The 20101-nt window shown below is 46.3% G+C and overlaps 7 protein-coding genes across 7 annotated transcripts; 1 reads left to right on the plus strand and 6 right to left on the minus strand.

Moving 5' to 3' along the window:
• Positions 1–340: 340 nt before the first annotated feature.
• BHQ10_008349 (uncharacterized protein) lies at positions 341–2198 on the minus strand (the record flags this gene model as incomplete). Its single annotated transcript, XM_040881144.1, has 7 exons — positions 341–472; positions 529–633; positions 714–1405; positions 1520–1560; positions 1618–1659; positions 1713–1836; positions 1901–2198. The coding sequence occupies 7 exons, from the start codon at positions 2196–2198 to the stop codon at positions 341–343; spliced, it is 1434 nt and encodes a 477-aa protein (XP_040736851.1).
• A 1260-nt stretch (positions 2199–3458) lies between these two features.
• On the minus strand, positions 3459–4832 carry BHQ10_008350 (uncharacterized protein; the record flags this gene model as incomplete). The annotated part of the gene is made up of 1 exon (XM_040881146.1): positions 3459–4832. The coding sequence occupies one exon, from the start codon at positions 4830–4832 to the stop codon at positions 3459–3461; it is 1374 nt and encodes a 457-aa protein (XP_040736852.1).
• A 3938-nt stretch (positions 4833–8770) lies between these two features.
• BHQ10_008351 (uncharacterized protein) lies at positions 8771–9762 on the minus strand (the record flags this gene model as incomplete). The annotated part of the gene is made up of 5 exons (XM_040881147.1): positions 8771–9151; positions 9209–9253; positions 9308–9364; positions 9425–9509; positions 9551–9762. The coding sequence occupies 5 exons, from the start codon at positions 9760–9762 to the stop codon at positions 8771–8773; spliced, it is 780 nt and encodes a 259-aa protein (XP_040736853.1).
• A 997-nt stretch (positions 9763–10759) lies between these two features.
• BHQ10_008352 (uncharacterized protein) lies at positions 10760–12465 on the minus strand (the record flags this gene model as incomplete). The annotated part of the gene is made up of 4 exons (XM_040881148.1): positions 10760–11561; positions 11617–11664; positions 11732–12142; positions 12197–12465. The coding sequence occupies 4 exons, from the start codon at positions 12463–12465 to the stop codon at positions 10760–10762; spliced, it is 1530 nt and encodes a 509-aa protein (XP_040736854.1).
• Positions 12466–13059: 594 nt separating this feature from the next.
• On the plus strand, positions 13060–14775 carry BHQ10_008353 (uncharacterized protein; the record flags this gene model as incomplete). The annotated part of the gene is made up of 5 exons (XM_040881149.1): positions 13060–13161; positions 13223–13411; positions 13475–13722; positions 13787–13969; positions 14025–14775. 5 exons carry the CDS (start codon positions 13060–13062, stop codon positions 14773–14775), a joined length of 1473 nt encoding a protein of 490 aa, XP_040736855.1.
• Positions 14776–15757: 982 nt separating this feature from the next.
• BHQ10_008354 (uncharacterized protein) lies at positions 15758–16480 on the minus strand (the record flags this gene model as incomplete). Its single annotated transcript, XM_040881150.1, has 3 exons — positions 15758–16103; positions 16164–16285; positions 16343–16480. 3 exons carry the CDS (start codon positions 16478–16480, stop codon positions 15758–15760), a joined length of 606 nt encoding a protein of 201 aa, XP_040736856.1.
• Positions 16481–18364: 1884 nt separating this feature from the next.
• On the minus strand, positions 18365–19975 carry BHQ10_008355 (uncharacterized protein; the record flags this gene model as incomplete). Its single annotated transcript, XM_040881151.1, has 4 exons — positions 18365–19026; positions 19075–19251; positions 19300–19514; positions 19569–19975. 4 exons carry the CDS (start codon positions 19973–19975, stop codon positions 18365–18367), a joined length of 1461 nt encoding a protein of 486 aa, XP_040736857.1.
• Between the last annotated feature and the right edge of the window lie 126 nt (positions 19976–20101).

Here is a 20101-nt window from a genome sequence, read left to right on the forward strand (position 1 = left end):
GTTATTTCTGGATCGCGTACGATGCTGTTGGTAGAAAAAGATGGTCGATGCCGATAGTGAGTACATTGCAATTGTGTCTCGCTGACATGAAAATCAATCAAAATATACGTATACCAACCATAAGCATAGCCATTTCTCCTCATCTCTCACTAAACATGAGGTGCTCTTCTCGATGCAGGAACCTTTTACGTGTTCTCACCCGTACATGTTGTTCAACATCAAATTTAAACATGATAGCAGAACGCAGAAACAATACTTCAATGTGGTAGACATTCGGGTAAAAAAAATACCCGATATGCTACTGACGCAAAAATCTTCATTACGAACAGGATTTGGTTACTTATACATGGATAGAGACTTCCGCTTTGCATATCTGGGGCGTTATCTCACCCGGCGCGGTCACGGCTCGCCTGAAGTGTCGAGGGGAGGTCATGTTTGCGTAAAGCTCGTCCATGGTTTCGAAAGAAATACCCTGGTATTCGTTAGCCGCAATGGTTCGGTTTTACTTCAATAGTTGTTCCGCTATACCTTAGTCTCTGGGTAGAGGTACCATCCTCCAATGGCTGCGATGGAGCCTGTCGCGAAAAAGATGAATCCAACTTTTCCACCCAGATGGCCTGCATCTGTATTGATCTGTTGGACGAACAACTTCATCGTTAGTGCCGCAATATTTAGATACATGGATTTCAGTGAAGTCTGTAATAGTTTCATACCATATATGGGACTGTAAATTGCATGATGAGCCCCCACAACGCGTTGGTGATGGTAACGAGGCCTTGAGTCGTACTTCGCAGACGCGCGGTAGCAATTTCCGAAGCCAACACGAAGCCCACAGCTCCAATGGAAAGCTGATATACGATCGCCCAGATATATATGAGAACAACGATACCCCAGCTTGCCGTCTCGGCGTTCGAGATGCATGCCAAAATGCCGATTAGTAGAAGTACGAAGCACAGAAAGAACTGAGGATACACTATCATCGTTCGCCGGCCAACAATTTCAGAGAGTGGAAAGGCTAGCATGCTAGACAGCAACATCACCACATAAAGGGCAACGGACGCATCGAAGTAATCTTTTACTCCAATCAGTTCTAAGAAATATGTTGCGTAGCCAATAACGAAAGTGGCTCCAATCATCTGCTGTCCACTAGCGGTGAAGATTGCAGTTAGAGTTCTCTTCAGATTAGCCCCATTGAAGCACTCAGCTTCGGTAGACACGTCGATGCCGAGAAACTTGTAGGAGGCCTCAGCGTGGCTACCGCGGGTGGATGACTCTCGTTTAGTTTCCGACTCCATTCGATGGACTTCTGCGGTATAAAATGCCTCACTTTTGAAGCCGTATACTGTGTGTAGAGAAATCTGGGCCTCTCTGTTTTTTCCCTGGCGCMCCAGCCAGTACGGAGACTCTGGAAAGAAAAACCAGCCAGATAACAGAATAGCTGAAGGGTGAACACAACGAAATATCAGTAAGATAGTGGTATATATGTTGTGAAAAATAGGGAAGGAATATCTGGTCTTACCTGGAAAGAAATACATTGCCACTATCGGCAACCACCATTGCCTTGCCGTTGTCAACTCGAATATTTGGAGCAAATTGGGAAGAAATAATCGGACTCACCATTTGCCACTCAAATGGATACTACCCCTAGCCACCACGGCTCTTAAATGAGATCAGTAACGGATTCTAATATGATGGGAGAGTGCCAGACCGACATTGCAAATTGTCCAAAGACAATGCTAGTGTTGAAAAAACAGAGGAAGAAGCCCCGAAGTTCCGGTCGACACGTTTCACCGATCCATAGGGGAGAGATGGTGAACATGATCCCTATCGCGATGCCTAATCCTGCATTAGTTACAAAAGTAGTATTGACTCCAAGAGCACTCCCACAATCTTTACGAACCATTCACACCCCGACCGGCTAGATGTACTCGCCAATCAGTTGCCAGCTGCTGGAGAATGACACCCGCTGTGGAAATGAGGGAGGCAAATAGGATTCCTGGTTTCCGCCCGAACCTCTCGAGCAGGGGAGCGAAAATAAGGGTGGAAACTATTTCGCATGCAGGAGCAATGGAGCTCCAGGCGGAAAGGTAGTGCGCGGGAATCAGAAAAGAACCGTCTAGCTGCAAATATCCAAATCGTCTTTGAAATTCCGGCAAAGCAGCGAGCTGGCCTCCGGCGACAAGATCGAATCCCTGCATGACAACACCGCTCGATATCCAGAGACCTAGATGAGCAGTTTTTGTCAATTGTGACCTCTACAAGGACTTGGAGTAGAATTTACACCACAAACAGAACCGCCTCTGTGAAAGGAGCATATGCCATCGGTGGGATGGGTCAATCACTGAGTAGTCGACCCTTTTTGCATGTCAGCAATTCGATTTACAATGTCTTTGGGGCGGGAAAGAAGCTTGCCCATCGATAGCAATTTCAGCAGCACTCTCCATTTTTTCCCTATGAAAGTTCTTCCAAGGTTATCGAAGTTTGTTGTTTACCAGGTCGGCGCGGTGTAGGAGATGGAAATGTCACGACATTTCTACCCCGCTTTGTGTATTTAGCATAATCCGGGGAAATCGGGGTGATTTGAGTCTACACATGTTCTGAGGAAGGAAAGCGCTGGGCCCTCTGGCGCAGTTGCGAGAGCAACAGAAAATTTGATCGAGGCTCGGACCCTCGGGATCATTCGTTCTTGAAATCGGCTTYGCGGAGTCCGGTTGAACTCCGCGAGACCGATACGAATGCTCGGTTTTTCTAGTACCTAATGATTAATAAACATACTTCTTAATGGAGCTCATGTAAGCGAAGTAATCATAATCAGAATCTGGTAATACATTTGGATTAATTCTTCATGAATCTCTGTATAGGATCTGTTTTAAGTATTCTTGAGATCTTATGCAGCGGCTAGGATATGGTGTATGTGCGACCTCTACGTGATATTATTGCATAGGTAAAACTGTGGGTTCCAGGACCCCCTAGCGAACTCTGTGAGACACCCTAAACTTGAAGCCTTGCCGGCATGATTTTTTGGTTTTCATTTGCAGTAGCTGCTAACCGACGATTCCGTCGATCGACTATGGATACATGACACCAATCGTGGGACAAGCAAAACAGTGGAATGTTATTATCAGGCTTCTACTTAGGTACGACCCAGTGGAACGCAACAGGATCATAATTGATTTCGAAATTAATAAACACAGACATTCTCGAAAAGACCATACTAATATAGCGTAACGCACGTTACAACCCGCCAAATTTAACCCCTATATATCATTTCGATATTCTCGAGAAAGACCTTCATTGGGGATTTCTACTGTTAAGATATCGGATGATGTCTGCGAGGAGACTGAAAGTCAAACACTCGGCGAGGAAAAGCGCTTGTGATAAAGTGCCACAGTTTTACCTATGTAGTACTATCACGAAGAGGTCGCCCATACATCAAGCCTTTAGCTAAGTCTGACGATCTATTCATTCAGGCTTTCTAAGAACCGTTGACGAATGTCTTTGCAGATTTGCACGTTGTTCATCGCCCGTTCCCTTGAGTCCTTCGCTCGTCGCTCCAACCATTCATTCCGGTCCTTAACGAACATATCATACCTCGCTTTACGTTGTGCCAACTTCTCTTTCTTTTCTAAGCTTAGCGTGGAGATCTCAATCTCAGACAAATCTGGGGCGGGAGGAATGATTTCGGGCTTATGAGGGAGACGACTAGCGACGGGCAAAATTTCGAGCTTGGGACCCGGCAATGTTTGATACCAGTAGGCAGTGGTCGACCAGTCGTCACGAAGGTGGTTGGCATGACCAGATTCCAAAGTGACTTTGATTTTTTTGCCAAATCTGACGGGGTCAGCCAGATGCCAGCGATAGCTCACCTGGTAATTGGGCACGTCCTCCTCGTGAATAATGGTGCCGCAAAATGGATATGCGTTCTTCTGCATACCCCAACCCTGGGAAAAGTAATCCTCTCCTCCCGTGCCGTGCATGCTAGGCGGCCATGTATCATCATCAATGAAGATCATATCATCCCCCTCGCCCCACCAAGTCCCCTGAAAGTGGAGGACTGAGTGGTTGCAGCCAATATAGTGACCAGCGCCCTCGGTTTCCAAAATGACATAGTTATCTTTGCCGTCCAGATTCTTGACCTGTGTCTCCAAGCTATTTGTTTGAATATCAGCTGGGGCCCAACCCTTGGTTGGGTTCTCCCGGCGCCAATGCGCGTGAAAATAAAGCGTATCCTTAGGAAGGGGCTGGGCATACAGCTCGTAATCGATATAAAAGTACTGAATGTATGCTTCGTCGTTCTGATTCTCTATCTCGATGCGAGCGCGTTTGTCGAACGGCATTTTCAGGTAGCAGTTGAAGGCGGCGGCCCCCCCAAATTTCTTCTCCTCTGAGGGCTTTACGGATACAGTGAATGGCAGCGACTGGAAATTCGCAGCCATGGAGTGGCCAAGGCAGAAGAAGTCACCGATTGGTGCGAGCACATTAGGCGTTTCGGAATCGTCCCAATACATTTTGATGAGCACCTTACGATAGTAGTCCGGGTCGTTTACTTCGTAGTTGAGACCGAGGGCGTTATGAATCTCCATCATGGCGACCCCAGACTTCGAATAGTGAATTAATCCAGGTCCCAGAATCTTTCTGCATGTCTGGACAAACCACAGATGCGTAATGGCACCAGGGCCCTCCAGATCTGCAATCAGCATAGTTTCACGTGGCAAGACCACAAAGGCATCTTCGTTCAAGCCTTTCTGATCCCAGCTGGATACACGGGCGCTGCGGGAAATCTTGCGCTTGGTGATATCCGCAAGGAGGTGGTTTCCGAGGGAGGAATTCATAGTTTGATGACAAACAATGGGCTGTCGAGATGATACGAATGGGTGTCGCTTTTTCCTGTTACCTCAGTACTAAAATCGAGAAGAAAATAAACATCTCTGGATATCTCTTCGATGTTATACTTCTTGTTTTCTAGTCGCAAGCACAGACCATCTGACAGACCCCCAGTCAGCGGAGGACATCATGGTTCTTCATTTTCTGGACACAAACAAGGAAACACAATTTTTGGAATCCGTAGCTAGGTGTCCGTGGAATTGTACGAGAACTCCGCGAGGGATACCCTTTTTGTTTTCTCGTTCTGAAGTTATAATTAAGAATGATTTAATATGGTGTAAGGTAATTGAACAATTAAACTGAACCCAAAAAATAGTCTAATCTAATACAGTAATTTTAAATCTAATCAAAATAATTTGAATAATAAAATTTAAAGATTCCAAACTATATCTAGAACATAAAACATAATGAAGTATATAGAAATCAATATTGCAATAATTTATAGAAGTCCTATAGAAGTATTTATATATATTATTTCTACAGGCCATCTATAAATGTGGGATTTTTTTCTTAATTTCCATCGGACTAGGACTGAAAAATTTTAGTCCCATATGACTTGTAGATGATAAAGACTAAAAACGGCCATACCCGTACCATCCCGCGCGGTCTTCTGACACGACTCCGCAACTCCCCAGTACGAACTAAGGACACTAAAAACATTACCTCAATGCCGCCTGTCAGTTCGGTTAGGACCCGGAAGCGATTGATTCTCGCCTGCGACGCTTGTCGGTCGAAAAGAACTAAATGCGATGGTGTGAAGCCCTCCTGCAATCCCTGTCAGGCGCGCGGACTGCATTGCTTGTATCAGGAACCCCCCGCTAACCCTGCAAATAAGTACGTATGCCACCTTCCTAGAATGTGAGTTGATCATTGAGACAAGTGCTCCGCATCTTATTTTTTAGGGTCGAATCGGAATTAGCCATCGTGAACCAGCGCCTTGACTACATTACTAGTCTGCTCGCAAAGCATCCGAAGCCGGTGCAGGAACCGCAGGAGGATGTCGCCGCGCTCAGCTCACATGAAGATTCTCCATTTCGATTACTCGCAACTAGCTCCGTTATGCTAGTTTTAGGCCTTGAACCTGAGTTCTCCCAGAGTCTTATCCGCCTCGAGAGAATTAATTACCTCACGGGCTCAACGAACGGCTCTGATGCACGGCTTTTCTTCGTCCCACAGCAGCAGGCCGTGACCGCATTGGCGGCCTTTTCGGACCGCATTCATACCTACTATCCTATTCTACCATTAAATTTCGCAGAAGAATACTTTCGGATTCTGTCCGAGCCTCTCAAGCCATCTTGCCAGTCATGCTTAATTCTTCTAGTGGCTGCTGTTGGCTGTGCGGCACATGATCCCACGTCAAACCGCGAGACCCCATTCTTAACAGCTGCTCTATCATCATTACCGCTGGTTCTTGCTGAGTGCTCTCTAGTTAGTGTTCAATGCCTGATATTCTTGAGCATCTATTACGCTTGTCTTCTCAAACCCTGTCAGGCTCATGACTACTGCCTAGTGGCTTCCTTTAAAATCCAAAATCTCTTTAAAAGGTAGGCGGCTACCGCAGTCATTCCGCGGACTCATCTTCACTGTGCTTATTATTGCCAAGTGGTTTACAAGGCACGGAACCTGACGTGCTCGAATTGACCTACCGGGCGTACTGGGCGGTTCTGTTACTGGAAAGGCAAGTCGCTTGTACGGGTAATTAGTCTAGAAACTCTGATGTTAATAATGGCCCATAGCGAATTAAGCGTTCAGCTTGATGTTGCCAAGAGTGTCATCTGGGAACTCGATAACTATGTTCCACTTCCGAACTGTCTTCATACATGGCAATTCCCTTCCGAAGGACTATCCATCAGTCCAGGGAGCCATTCCCCAACGAGCATACATTCGGCTCGCAGCACCAGGCCAGATCAGGCTCAGTCGTTCTTTCTAGCTGAGATTGCGATGCGGCGAATGCTTCACCGGTGTAACTCCGCTGTGACGCTGGGTCCAACAAGGCAACCAGCGTATGCGCCCGGAGTTGCTATAGAATTGGAACGCCAATTAGACGAATGGTATGATTATCTACCGAAAAACATTCGATTTCCCAGAAATTCTAGCGAAAATTGCGCAAATCACATTGGGTCGCTATCGAACTTTCTACGAGTACAGTATTACTGCTGCAAATTGTCCATCTACTGGCCAGCTGTTTACCAGGCGATGCAGGATGGTGTAGTTGAAGGCCAGCTACTCAATCACTGCCAGCGGTTCTTTGACTCATATATCCAGCTAATGCCGAGTATTTTAGCGGGCTTTCACGAGTGTTTGATTCATAAGTGGACGCTTTTTCTGAGGTAAGTCTCCGACTAGCTATTCTACTGCGGCTTGTCTGACACCGGKTACTTACTCCGTTAACAGCATATTCATTACTACCATGGTGGTTTTAAAAGCGAGAAAAACTTCTTGTTTAACTGATGTCAATTCTGAACTGCTTCACGAATGTCTTTCCTTGGTCGCTACAACAGGCTGGGGTTCTGAAACCAATAGCCCTTCCTTGACAGTTATGCAGCAGAAGTTGAATCAACACCTTCAAGAGTATAGAAATCAATTCTACGACCTGCATCATACGCCGCAGTAGACACTAAGTCATGGTTAGGAAATTTGAGAGGGGCAGGAGAGTTTCTCTCGAGAAGCTAGGAGCATACCTGCCTGGGGTCCCGGTTACTCATTGTGGGAGCACCCAAATCTGGATTCGTGCGACATTATGTGTTGCTTTTGAATATTCTGCAATGATAGAATTGGTCAGTGTACTTCTGGTCTATTCTCTTTCAGTTAAATATAGAACTTCTATCGTTTCATGGCGAGCCTTTACCCATTGTCAAGGCCCTGACGATGATCCTCTTGGTCTTCTTGGCTATTTTTTGCTCAGCATTCAAAAGCCTTGCTGTTGTTCCCCATTAGTTGACAGTAAGCAGGTCCTTGCATTGGCACAGCCCATCCCACACCCGGATCTCTTCGAATGACGCGCTTTGTTCGCAACCTGTAGCAAAAGCTGAGACTTTTCTTCACCATCCGTAGTATCTAGAGTACACGGTCGTTGCCAGTGTAAACCAATCATTTGCGAAGATCTCAACAACATCAGCATCAAAGATTGCACGGAGATGTAGTTTTTCTAGCTTCGATTCGCCCACCATTCTATCAGGTTGTGTGTAAAACAGTGTGAAAGGTCCCTTTTCTGGGAATGTATTGATCTCTGGATCAACAGTCGATGCGGATCGATCGACTACTATTGCCGTTTCCGCAATAGAGAAGTAAATAGACAAGTGAACCGCAGGATTCATCTCCGACTCGACACAAAAGCCGACGGTATCGCAGTCACAGTCGACGGAGATAATGGCTTCTATCTCCCAGCATGGGGTTTTGACGGTGCAAATTTCGTCCTGACGCAGAGCAAGGCGGGGGAGATAGAAAGAGCCACGCTGGTAGGTTTGAATGCAATCGTCTCGTAGCCGCAGGAACTCGGAGATTGAGCGAATTCCTAGGGTGTATACAGACGTAGAACCACTGGAGTCATTCTTTCTCCACGCTAGATATATCTGAAAGCTCGGTGCAAAGCGCTCCTATCATGTTGCGTAGACAGAGAAGGAACAACTCGCGTGAAATACATAGAGCACCGTTCCAGCCTTTTCGGCGGGCGAAGTTGCAAGTAATGTCCTCTTCAGCTATCCACCCGTGAATTATGCGTTTCCCAGATGTCGGATATTGAAAAGAATTCCCGGCGTACGAAGAGCCATGATCGAGGTGTCCACCGAGCTTGTAATAAAGATTTACTCCACCATCTTCCATAAGAAACCTGCATCTACGAGGAAGTCAAATGATCGATGCTCAAACAATTCAAAGATTTACTACTCTAGTACTTCCGCTTTTCAATTGTCTGCAGCAAGCTCTTGCTCTGCTTGATGTCGGCATCAAGCTTGTCAATTTTGGCTTGGGCCTTGTTTTTGGCGGCCCGAAGCCCCTTCACCATCTTCTCCAGCTCCCACAACTCCCTCTTCTTCTCCTGCAATTCCTTCTCCCCCTCCCGCAATCTATCGCGAGCGGGATGGAACTCGGTCGCGCGACACTTTTTAATCTCAGCAACCTGAGTATCCAGGCCATCGCGGACCAAGTTCCAATACGCCGCCGCACCAGCAGGCAAATCGGGACATTTACGCTGTTTTTTAGAGGGCAGCTCCTCTTCCGTGCCAATTTCTTGGCTAAATTGTATGGGTTCATCAAGACGACGTTTGTTCTATATCAAAGTCAGTTCAGTTCATTAGATCATCAGCATTCTTCGAAATGTACTTACCGCCGCCTTTTCTTCGTCGGTCAGCGTCTTCTTGACATCCGGCTCCTATGATAACTATGAGACTCAATTCATCGTATCAGTGTCAGATGTAATACTTACGGGTTTGGCGGCTTCACCCGCCGCCAGGGTTTCTTCTGGCTTCGCCATTTCGGTCGACTAGCAATCAGTTGTTAGACTCTAATCATCAATCACGTTGGTGTTCTTCTGTAATCATACAGCATTGGTGGCTTCGCCCGCCACCGAGGCAGTATCGAGATCGGATGGAGGAAGTTGGTCAGCTCGAGCTTCGGTCAGTATTCGTCTTGCTCTCGTCGCGCAGTGCCATGAGATAGTATCACTTACCCATTGTTGGTGATGTTGGTGGTGATGATGTTGATGTTGATGTTGTTGCTGCTGCTGCTGGTGATGCTGCTGCTGGTGATGGCTGGAGGAGAGGATAGAAGAGGAGATAAGTACGACGATATAAAGATATAAGATTGAAAGTCGTTCTTCTCGAGAGCATGGACTTGACCAATGATCGTTCGAGATGTGATGGTATGCCATTGCCCAATCATATTCGCGAATACAGTACCCCGGAGCCCCACAACCTCGAATTAGCCAATCAAAGTGGTCAGGTGACCCTACAAACAAACTGTCGCTGATACCGAGAAACTGCACAAACGGTGTCGTTGGATGAGATTCTCCTGATTATTGGCTACCAAGCACACGGGATATTTTCATATATGTCATCACGCAATGAGTAATCCGATTGATTCGATGTCGTGAAGCAAGCAAACGAAATACACGACAGGCGCGCCTTGTTTTACATGTACGAAGCGTGAAGCTTATTATAAGATTATTTTCAACTTTGAAAGGGGCCCACAGGCACACATAGGGATCAAGTTTGTAGACTTTGACGAGTGCGCCACGATCAGAGCACGTACGGCGCCTCGAGCAACATAACTTGCTGTGACAGGCACCAAGGGTAAATAGCAAGGCTCAAACCCATATTGGACAGCTGACCGTTCCTTGCTCGACTCGACTCCCTGCTTTTCTTCCCAGAAAAAATGATATTCATTTTCCCTTATTCTACTTTGATTCCCGCGACACTATGGTAAACAAACGTTTTACTAGATTACATAAGATTTATTTCTCTACTGTATTGCAAGAAAATCGCGGCCAACTTCACTCTACAGCCAGCAACAGCATTGCCGAATCTCGACAAGGAGATAATTAGATAGAATGGATTGAGCAGGCGAAGGAATGGATCTCTGTACAAAACAATTAGAAACATGTCAATAAGGATTGGCTTGTTGCATCATTTTGGAAGAGAGACCCATAGTCGGACGGAACAAGGGCAGGAGTGTTGGCAGTGGCTACATATCGCTCTCTACTGCCATTTGAGTTAGGATCTCTAGAACCAGATTTGGACATTGGAAAACTTTCTGTTTGTAATAACCAGATTCTACTGCTGACACCTGCAATATTGCTAATAGATATTACACTTGAAAGGGTAATTCAAGCGGCCCGTGATTTAAGGTTTGTATCGCACACATTCATCTTTGAGAGTAGTTAAGCAATCCCACTGGCTCGGCCGCTCTTGCGTGAGTCCCTTTTTTGAAGGTACGCAATCAAGCCAATGCTTATGAATTGCACAACCGTGGTGATCAGGTTCGATATGAACCCAGCTCGAAACCGAGGGGCGTGTGTAGCTGGATATTGCAGAATCTGAGTCCACGCGGCCATGGCTTGACCTATCGCGTTCATTGAGGCGGTTACAATGGCTCGTTCTTCGGCATCGTTGTGACAGATGACCGTTACCCAGCTCATTGTAAGTGGGCTTATTGCTACATGTTTGTCAGTCAACGTACCAAGCCAATAATCGAAAGATGACTTGCCTCCTTCAAATCCAGTAATAATAAATCCAGCTAGTCGACCAGACTCCCCAACATCATATACAACAAGCAAAATCACACCAATCAAAACCGGGATAGTGACCACGACAGAAGGTAGCCACCAGTTTCGCTTTCGATCAGCTACAATGCCGGCCGTAATTGCAGCTACGACAGAAATTGCAGTGGCAATCGTCGGTAAAGTATTTATGCGAGTGACCGAGTAGATGTTGGACTTTGATTTGAGGTAGAGACTGAACGGAGTCCCCGAGGGCGCGAAGTTTTGGTCCATAAGTATCCAGTGCATTACAAAGACGTACCAATGCCAGCGTCCAAGTACTCGCTTGATGAGGGAACGCGATACTTTTAACTCACTAGGGGCCACTAGACCCTTAAGACGAGTACTGGCAAGTGTGAATTCGGCTTCGGAAAGGAAGCGTGGCTTTTTGCGGTGAGGGACGTCTGGGAATGCGATGAAGCCTCTGAGAATGAGTCAGATGAAATTCATATGAAGTGTGAGGTTTTTATTGGACCTACAAGATGCAAATTGGCAGTGTAATGACTGTGCAAACAATGAATAGCCACCTGGAGACACTCGTTAGCAATAGGCCCTTCACTCAGAGCTAGTTATGACTTGAGGATATGGACTTACCTCCACCCTTCCAATCCATGACTGTTGTCCAAATTGGTGTATACAGCAGCCTGTAAATAACCCGCAAACATAGTCCCAAGAGGCGACGCGATAAAGAAAAAGGCGACTCGTCGCGTGATCTCGGTAGGCTTGTACCATGAACCAATCACATAGATGACACCGGTAAAGGAGCACGATTCACAAATGCCCACGAAGAAGCGCATTGCATATATTGTTTTCAAGTTTTGCGCCCAGGCACATCCAAATGTAAACAGGCCCCAGCCAACTTCAAGTGTTGGAAGAGCGATGTTGATTCGGGTCCGAGTCAGTAGATAACAAGCCGGGATCATGGAAGTGCAGTATGATGCCCAGAAGACGGCGGTGATGTAGTTGATCTGGTTTCCTTGTAGATGCAAATCTTCTTTCATTCCTCTATAACCCGCCTACGTTAGAAGGATGAATATCATGGGAAGTATGGTTACTCACGAGACGTATGCATTGGTAATAGCTTGCTGATCCAAGTACTTGGTGAAGAATGACAGACAACCAAACACTAGAATCAACAAATCCAGTTTCAAGATCAATTTCTTCTCTAAGTGTGGCATATTCTTGGGATACCATTTCAACCACGTGAGAAATCTGATCCATGGTCCGTCACGTCCTTCTCCGATATCAGGGTTACTGAGAGAGACGGGGCTGTCTGCCGCCTCCTCAACAACGTTGTAATCATCGACCTTGGATTCTTTTTCCGCCATTGCGAGCAATATGCGCTATTTCAACAATCAAACCTACAAAAAACAGTAGATTTTCTGCGCCGCATGGCAGCTTTTGTACTCGCTTAACTGATCAGACAGCACTAGCGGGCCCTGTTCCGATAACGATGGCACGTTCCGAGTCCAAAAGGTACCACTCGTATTCACTTGATGCGATGAGTGGATGCGATGATGTGCTATCTTTGTTTCTGGATACTTAACTTGCTCAATCGATAATGGCCTTAATAATCTTGCCGAGTCTCGCCCAACATCCCACACGGGCTCTCTGCACGTCAACAGGCTAAGAATGGCGTGATGATGCCAACATACTAAACAATTCACATTATAACGCCAAAGTCTCGCGATTTACATATTACTGATAGGCGAAGTTGCGATGGGAATTACTTAAATAGGGAATAAGATGGAAAGAACCCCTCCATGGATCGGAGCGATGGCCGAGGACTGATTATATATACATTGTCATCCACGACGATCCTAAACAGTAGATGCATTTAACATTTGAATCTATGACACCCGCGGAAAATAAATCACACGACAATAATTTGCTGTCTGCTTAAAATTCTATAGATATCAATCATGGCCGAAAATAATTCTAGCGATGGCGCTCCCAAAAAGCACATCCTTTTGAATGCATTTGACATGTCCACGGTAGGACATTTGTCGCCCGGTCAATGGAAGGTAAATGATATCCAAATTTACTAAATCTTCACAAACTACTAACAATTTTAACGTGATATAGAATCCAGCAGATAAATCAGCGACTAAGCGCTCCCTCGATTATTGGGTCAATCTTGCAAAATTGCTAGAGCGCGGTGATATCAATGCCCTGTTTTTGGCTGATACTTATGGCGGCTATGATACGTATGAGGGCTCTCTAGACAATTGTATCCGGCGCGCAGCGCAATGGCCAATGACTGACCCGTCTATTGTATGTCTTTAAAATTATAGTATATCATTGTTCAACTGGACTAACAATTTGTTTTTTGTCTAGCCGATCACTGCCATGGCTGCCGTGACAAAAAACCTCTCATTCGCCATCACTGCTTCAACCTCGTTTGAGCCACCGTTCCTGCTTGCCAAGCGATTCTCGACCCTAGATCATTTAACAGGAGGTCGGTTTGGATGGAATATTGTGACAGGCTGGAAGAAAGGAGCTTTCAAAGCCATTGGTTTGGATGAACCCACCGATCACGATCTCCGCTACGCTCAAGCGGATGAGTATTTGAGAGTTTTATATAAGTAGGTTTCATACTGGCAGCCTTGTCGTCGTATCTTATTACGATTTGTGCTAACATAATGCTAGGTTGTGGGAAGGTTCCTGGGCCGAAGATGCTATTGTGAAGGATGTCGAAAACGATATCTATGCAGACCCTGACAAAGTGCGCACTATCAAGCACGAAGGGGAATTTTATCATTTAGAAAGCAGACATATTGTCGACCCCAGCCCTCAGCGCACTCCGTTGTTGTTCCAAGCGGGTACTTCTCCGTAAGTGCCTTGAATGCTGACAGAAGGAATGATTCAACGACTGACAAGCCAACAGAGCTGGTTCAAAATTCGGAGCCACCCACGCCGAAGCAATTTTCGTCTCTGGTCACAGCCCATCAGTGCTGAAACCACGTGTAGCAAATATTCGCAAGTTGGCTCAAGAAGCCGGCCGAGACCCGCAATCACTCAAATTCTTTAGTACTGTGACACCTATCATTGGTCGCACCGAGGAAGAAGCAAGAGCAAAATTTGAAGAAGCAAAGAAATATGCCTCCACGATTGGAGGTTTGGTTCTCTTCTCAGGTTGGACAGGTATCGACATCTCAAAGGTACCAATCGACGAGGAGATTGACCCCGAGAAGCACTCTCTTGAAAAGCACAAAGTGCACTCCATTTCCGAGACGTTGACTGCGCGAACCCCAGAATTGCCCTCTCTCACCCCTCGAATTATTGCCGAGGCGGCTGCTATTGGTGGTTTAGGGCCTGTTCCTGTGGGGACACCCTCTCAAGTTGCCGATGTTCTTGAAAAATGGGTTCAAGAAGCCGATCTCGACGGATTCAATGTCGGCTATGTCACTACTCCTGGTACATTCGAGGATGTGGTCGATTTGCTGATACCAGAGTTGCGGAAAAGAGGGTTGTACCCGGAAAAGAGAGAAGATGTCTCCGGTCTGACCGCACGAGAAAAGATTTATGGACAAGGTCAGAGTAAGTTGAGGGATGACCATGTTGGATCGAAATACAAATACGATGTGTACAAGGAGGATGCGCCGTTTCAGAAGAATGCTGAAGAGACCGCTCCCTGAATTTGCTGAAAGACTCCATCTATAATATGTTTGACCATGAAAGGCGAAGCGGCGAATATAATCGTTCGCTTATAGATGATGAGCTAGCAACAACCATTAAATATGTACATTCTCAGCCGCTTGTCAAGCAGTGGAAAATAATTTATAAGATAAGAAGAGTCCTCAAATCCAACTAAAAGTATAAGGAAAATCTGTAGGTCAGAGAGAAGTTGCTATGTGATTCAACATGGTAGCATGCATATCCCCCCTTTGTTGGCCAGCGGGACTCTATGAAGCATATGAAAGTCTGTTTCTCGGCATCAACAGTAGAGCAATCCGGAGTCGAAGGTATGCATGCAAGGCTTAGATATCGTTTGACCAAGTAACAGTTATACGAGCTGACGTCCCCCAAGAATCATCTTTACGCAGGCCGTTGGTGCAACAGGGGTCCGTCATAAGGGAGCGTGCTTTTTGAAAAGCCACTATCAGCCCTGGAAAGAGAATTCTGTGCCGACAATACACACGTCAAATAAAGAATGGGGTAAACACCACGATGCTCTGTGAGACATTATCTGCAGTAGACTAATGCAGGGATCTCTCCCTCTTACAGACAATTATCCAAACGTCTTTCGTGGTGTTGATATCAACGTCTAGTGGGATTGCCGCTCTCCAGTTCAGCTGCTGCTTACATCTGTCTGCAGAAGATCATGATCAGGTCAGAGAATCACTCAGACAGTTGGCTTCCGTCCCGGCCACATGAGCGGTCGTCCGAAATGTAGGCTCAATGGGACCTCGGGATAACAAGGTTGCTCCCGCTGCACCGTCGCCACATGTTCGGCCCACCACACAGGGAGTCCGAGCATAAATATGCGTACTTTTCAATGACCCCCGTATTCGCAAGCATATCTGAGCATATTTTAGGCCTGAAGAATGACAATACAATAGATTATACTAAGACTGATAGATGACTAAACATAGTAACATCCACCTCTTATTAACGCAATTATTTTTTGGCGTAAGGGTCCTCATTCGCAGTCTCCTTGTCGATGAGTATGAAATGAGGTACTACTTCCTTCACCTCTGGCATATCAGCAAATCTTAAGAAATATCGCATAATGTTGGGATGTCTTTCTCGCCATTCAGCACCCAAGACCCACTCGAGACCCCGAGAGATGAATATAGCTAGAAATATATCCGCTAGCGTAAGACTGTTACCCACCAGATATGCCTTGGGCCCTATCTGTTCTTCGACTTTATTCAACAGGGCAAGAGATTGCTTCTTGCCTAATTCGACAGCCTCCCGGTCATACGGTGGAGGATTAGCGAAGTTCGGGATCAACGGAAGATACCTATAATTAGTCAATATGCCAACTATGGACAGGAGAACAATTGGAGGGAACCGATCATACCACTTGGCCAAGATGTTTAAGAGCTCCTCATTTGCCCAGCTCACGTAAGAAATGACCTGAGCTTCCTGTTCGAGAGACCCATCACCTAGTAAATGCGCGGTGTTTGAAAGTCTTGCAAGATACTGTCATAAGCGAAGTTAGCACCTGAGTTGATATTTTCAACTTGGTTCAAAACATACGAGGCTTATCGCAATTGTCTCTGTCAGACTAATCTTCGGACCCTCGAGCCCAGGAATCTTGCCTTGACTAAGAGGGAACTTGGATACGTATTCTTCTCGTCTAATGTTGCGCCGGGGCTGAACTTCTACCAAATTCATTGGAATTCCTTGAAGTTCGGCCTTGTGAAAAAGTCAGCCATTTGCTGTGGCAACAGTTGCCAACAGAGTAGAGGTACTAACCACAATCCTGACCACCCGAGTTCGGGGGTTACGCTTTTCCTCAGTAATTTATTAGCTTCCCTCCAATGATGTCTCGTGGTTATTGGGAAAGTACCTCGTATCCGTAGACAATATATTTCTCCGAGGCCATGTTATACAATTGACAATAATGTATACTAGTATCTACCGTAAAAAAGAAATAAGTTATAGACAAAAAATTAGCATAAGTATGGGTGTTTGGAGAGGGTGGTGGTCTTATATACGTACTATGTCTCCTTCAATTTCAATTCTCAAAGTATCATACAGCTAATGCGACATTCCATCTTTGTTCCTTGTGGATGCTGAGACCGCCTTCGTCTTGCATGCTTCTAGACCTTGATCACCACGCACAAAGATCCTAGTAATATCTCGTCTACACAGAAAAGCTTGTATGCCCAATTTGACTCGGTCCTCAAGAAACTCCAAAGCGCCAGAGACGAGATACCCCAGAATGGGCAGCCCATTCACTCAGCCGCTCCCTGATTATTACTTATAGCTTTTACGATTGCTGGATGACGCATGGACTCTGTTGGAACTGAAGGCTGTCATGCTATGGGACTAGAAGCGCATGCGGCGGCACACTTTCGTCACCCCCGGGTGGAAATCGAACGAGCCGAACGAGCTCTTCCGCCTGGTCTCAATTCTGGATATATGACATGAAAATACCCCCTGCATAGGCGCCGAGTGCATCTCGTACCGACTCAGTCGTGGGATAACGGACCAATGGCACCATGGGCCCTCAGAATAGTACTGGATGCTTGGATGCTTCGGATCATGCTGGCCATCTCCGTGGATCCGAGCGGCGTATATCCTAGATTATTTTCATCGTGGTAAGCTTCATATAAACAATTAATTTTGCGGATTTGATTTTACGTACCCCGTGGACAGAAAAAAAGTCATGGGAGAAGTAGAGCAACCACCCGAGCGGTCTCTGGATGTCGGATTTGACATCAAGTTACCGATAGCAATTCTCCCGACTTCAGCATTTCCCGAATATCTGTCGAAAGACCAAGGCTCGCCGTATTGTCTGCTTAAAAATTTCTCGTTTTGATGATGCTGTCCTTCTCAAGAGCAATGCCTCTTCGCTCTGCTGAGGGTTTCTCGCAGTGCTTGGAAGCCTTGTCTGGAAAGGGCCAATATGCCTGGACACCACACGAAGCGGTTGGTATGCATGTTTTACGGAAGCTACGGGCCAAAAACGTGTATACAGTGAAAGAGTTAGTCACCAACGACCATCCGAATACCAATCCTCATACAAGATGTAAAATAATTGATCAATGTATTCTTGTCAATTAGAGGACCACCTTCCAAGTCATTATGTAGCACAATGATTTCAGATTCTCTCCTAACCATCCTACCGTGCGCTGTCCATTACAATGCCAGTTCGCGACCTAGACCCTTTGAGCCACCAGCAATCATCACCGCAGGGTCTATTAGTTGACGTCCAAGGCCGAAGGAATATGACGTCTCTTACACGACCTCGAAAATCAGATTGGTTTTTTCCAAACGCGGAATGCAGTATTTGCAAGTCCGACCGATCACATCGTCCAGAGAAAAAACTGTCGAAGAACAAGAGCAAATTGTTGACGGCTTTTGGTCCTTTCTCTCACAAGTAATTATCACTATTGTTATCACTAGCGCTAGGCCTACTATGGAATGGTTGTTGACCTGAAGGTAATATGATTGACCACTTTCTATATTTACCCCCACTCTCTTCGTTGCAGCTTCATTTCATTCATCTGTATTTCATCGTAAATCTACTGATGAAATTCTACATACTCCTCCTCAGACTCCAACTTCCGCCGATCGAACATTGACCCTACTATCAATATCCTTGGGTCCTCCAGCATTCTGCTCTTCATCCTGACTACTACCGCTGCTGGTATCCTCCTGAACCCTACCGATCAACCCTCTTGCTGTGTCGCGCTTCTCCAGATACGTGACGATAGCAATAAACGGCAACGTCAACGCACCCGTTACGAGACTGGCAATATAACCCTTGTGATAATCCGGCGCATCTGTCACAGGATAAAAGATCAACGGCCACCACGTGACGAATGCGAAATCGAACGAATTCATAAATCCCGTCGTGATCGCTCGCAGCTGGACATCGTGACTCGTCAAATCGGCCATCCACGAATACCAAACTGCCTGAGGCGCAAATGTTGTACCCAGTAGATAAAACGAGACGAAATGAGCAACATCGTTGTCGACATCAGTGCCGACGAGAATGGCCGAACCGATGATGAAGGTGAGGCCGATTGCGACGGAGACTTCCCAGCGGGATTTGATTCTGTCGGATATGACGGCATAGACGACTGTTCCGAGGATGGCGGTAGCATATATTCCTGTGGGGTAGTTGTTGTACTGGATGACGGTGTAGCCGCGCGCCTCCATCCATAAGGGCATGACGTTGTTTTGGAGCATTTGCACGCATAGTGAGTATACTAATAGCTGTTAGAGTTGACATTCGGTTCATCAGGAGATCAACTTACGCATGAAGAGGAACGGGAGCAGGTAAAATTGCCAGCTCAGAAAGATGCGCTTGAACACGGTCAAATCCCAAGTCTCCTTGCGACTAGCACCGAGTCTTGAAACTGCATATTCCTTCTGCTCGGCGGTCAGGTACCACGCAGCTTTGTGAATGGGAAGGTCGGGAATAAACACCCATCCTGTCACAATCAGCAACTAAAATTCTACATCATGAGTGGAAGTCTTACCAAACAAAGCAACCGGGATAGTCATGACCGAAACAATGATGAAAATCCACTTCCACGCTGGAAGGCCACTCTTTCCTGACAATGTCTGCAACAGTCCAGCTTGGATCCAGCCGCCGGCCATAGAACCTAGCTGACCAAAGACACAGAACACCGCAGCTCGCGTTCCCAGTTCATTTTTCTTGTACCATGATCCAAGAACGAATTGCGCGCCGACACTACACCCATTAGTCTTTTGCTCTCGTATACTAGAGAGTACGGAGTCGACATACTAAGCAATAGCCGAAAATCCACCCTCAATCGCGTTCAAAAGAATAACCTGCCATGCTGCCGTCGTCTTGTAGGTGATCAACGTCAACACACTCCAGACCACATTGGCCGCCACAAAGACATATTTCGGTCTCGCAACCGTCAACAGACTCGTCCCTGGCATCTGGCACACGGCATAGACCACAAGATACGCCGTGTTCATGTAATTGTAATCTTTACCCTGAAAGTTCAAGGCTTCTTGCATGCCACTAACGTAGGCCGACGAATAACTGGCGCGAGTCACGCCAAACAGGAACCATATTAGCGAGAAATATGGCAAGAGAGTGATGTCGAGTCTTGCGAGGAGCTGGCGGTCGTTGGCGTTGTTGCCCCAGAGCCAGCGGGCTGTTTTGCTGTCGGCGAATGCCATTCTCCTTCAGACGTTGTCCAGCACAATTGCTTTTTGTGGTTGTCGAGTTAAATGTTTTTTAAAGTTGCCGCAGTTGGCGAGAGACATCTATCAAATACTCTCCTCAAAGCGCAGATGATGCAAGCT

This window comes from Talaromyces amestolkiae, assembly GCF_001896365.1.
Source record: "Talaromyces amestolkiae strain CIB chromosome Unknown scaffold19.1, whole genome shotgun sequence".
In the NCBI taxonomy this organism is placed as follows: Eukaryota; Fungi; Ascomycota; class Eurotiomycetes; order Eurotiales; family Trichocomaceae; genus Talaromyces; species Talaromyces amestolkiae.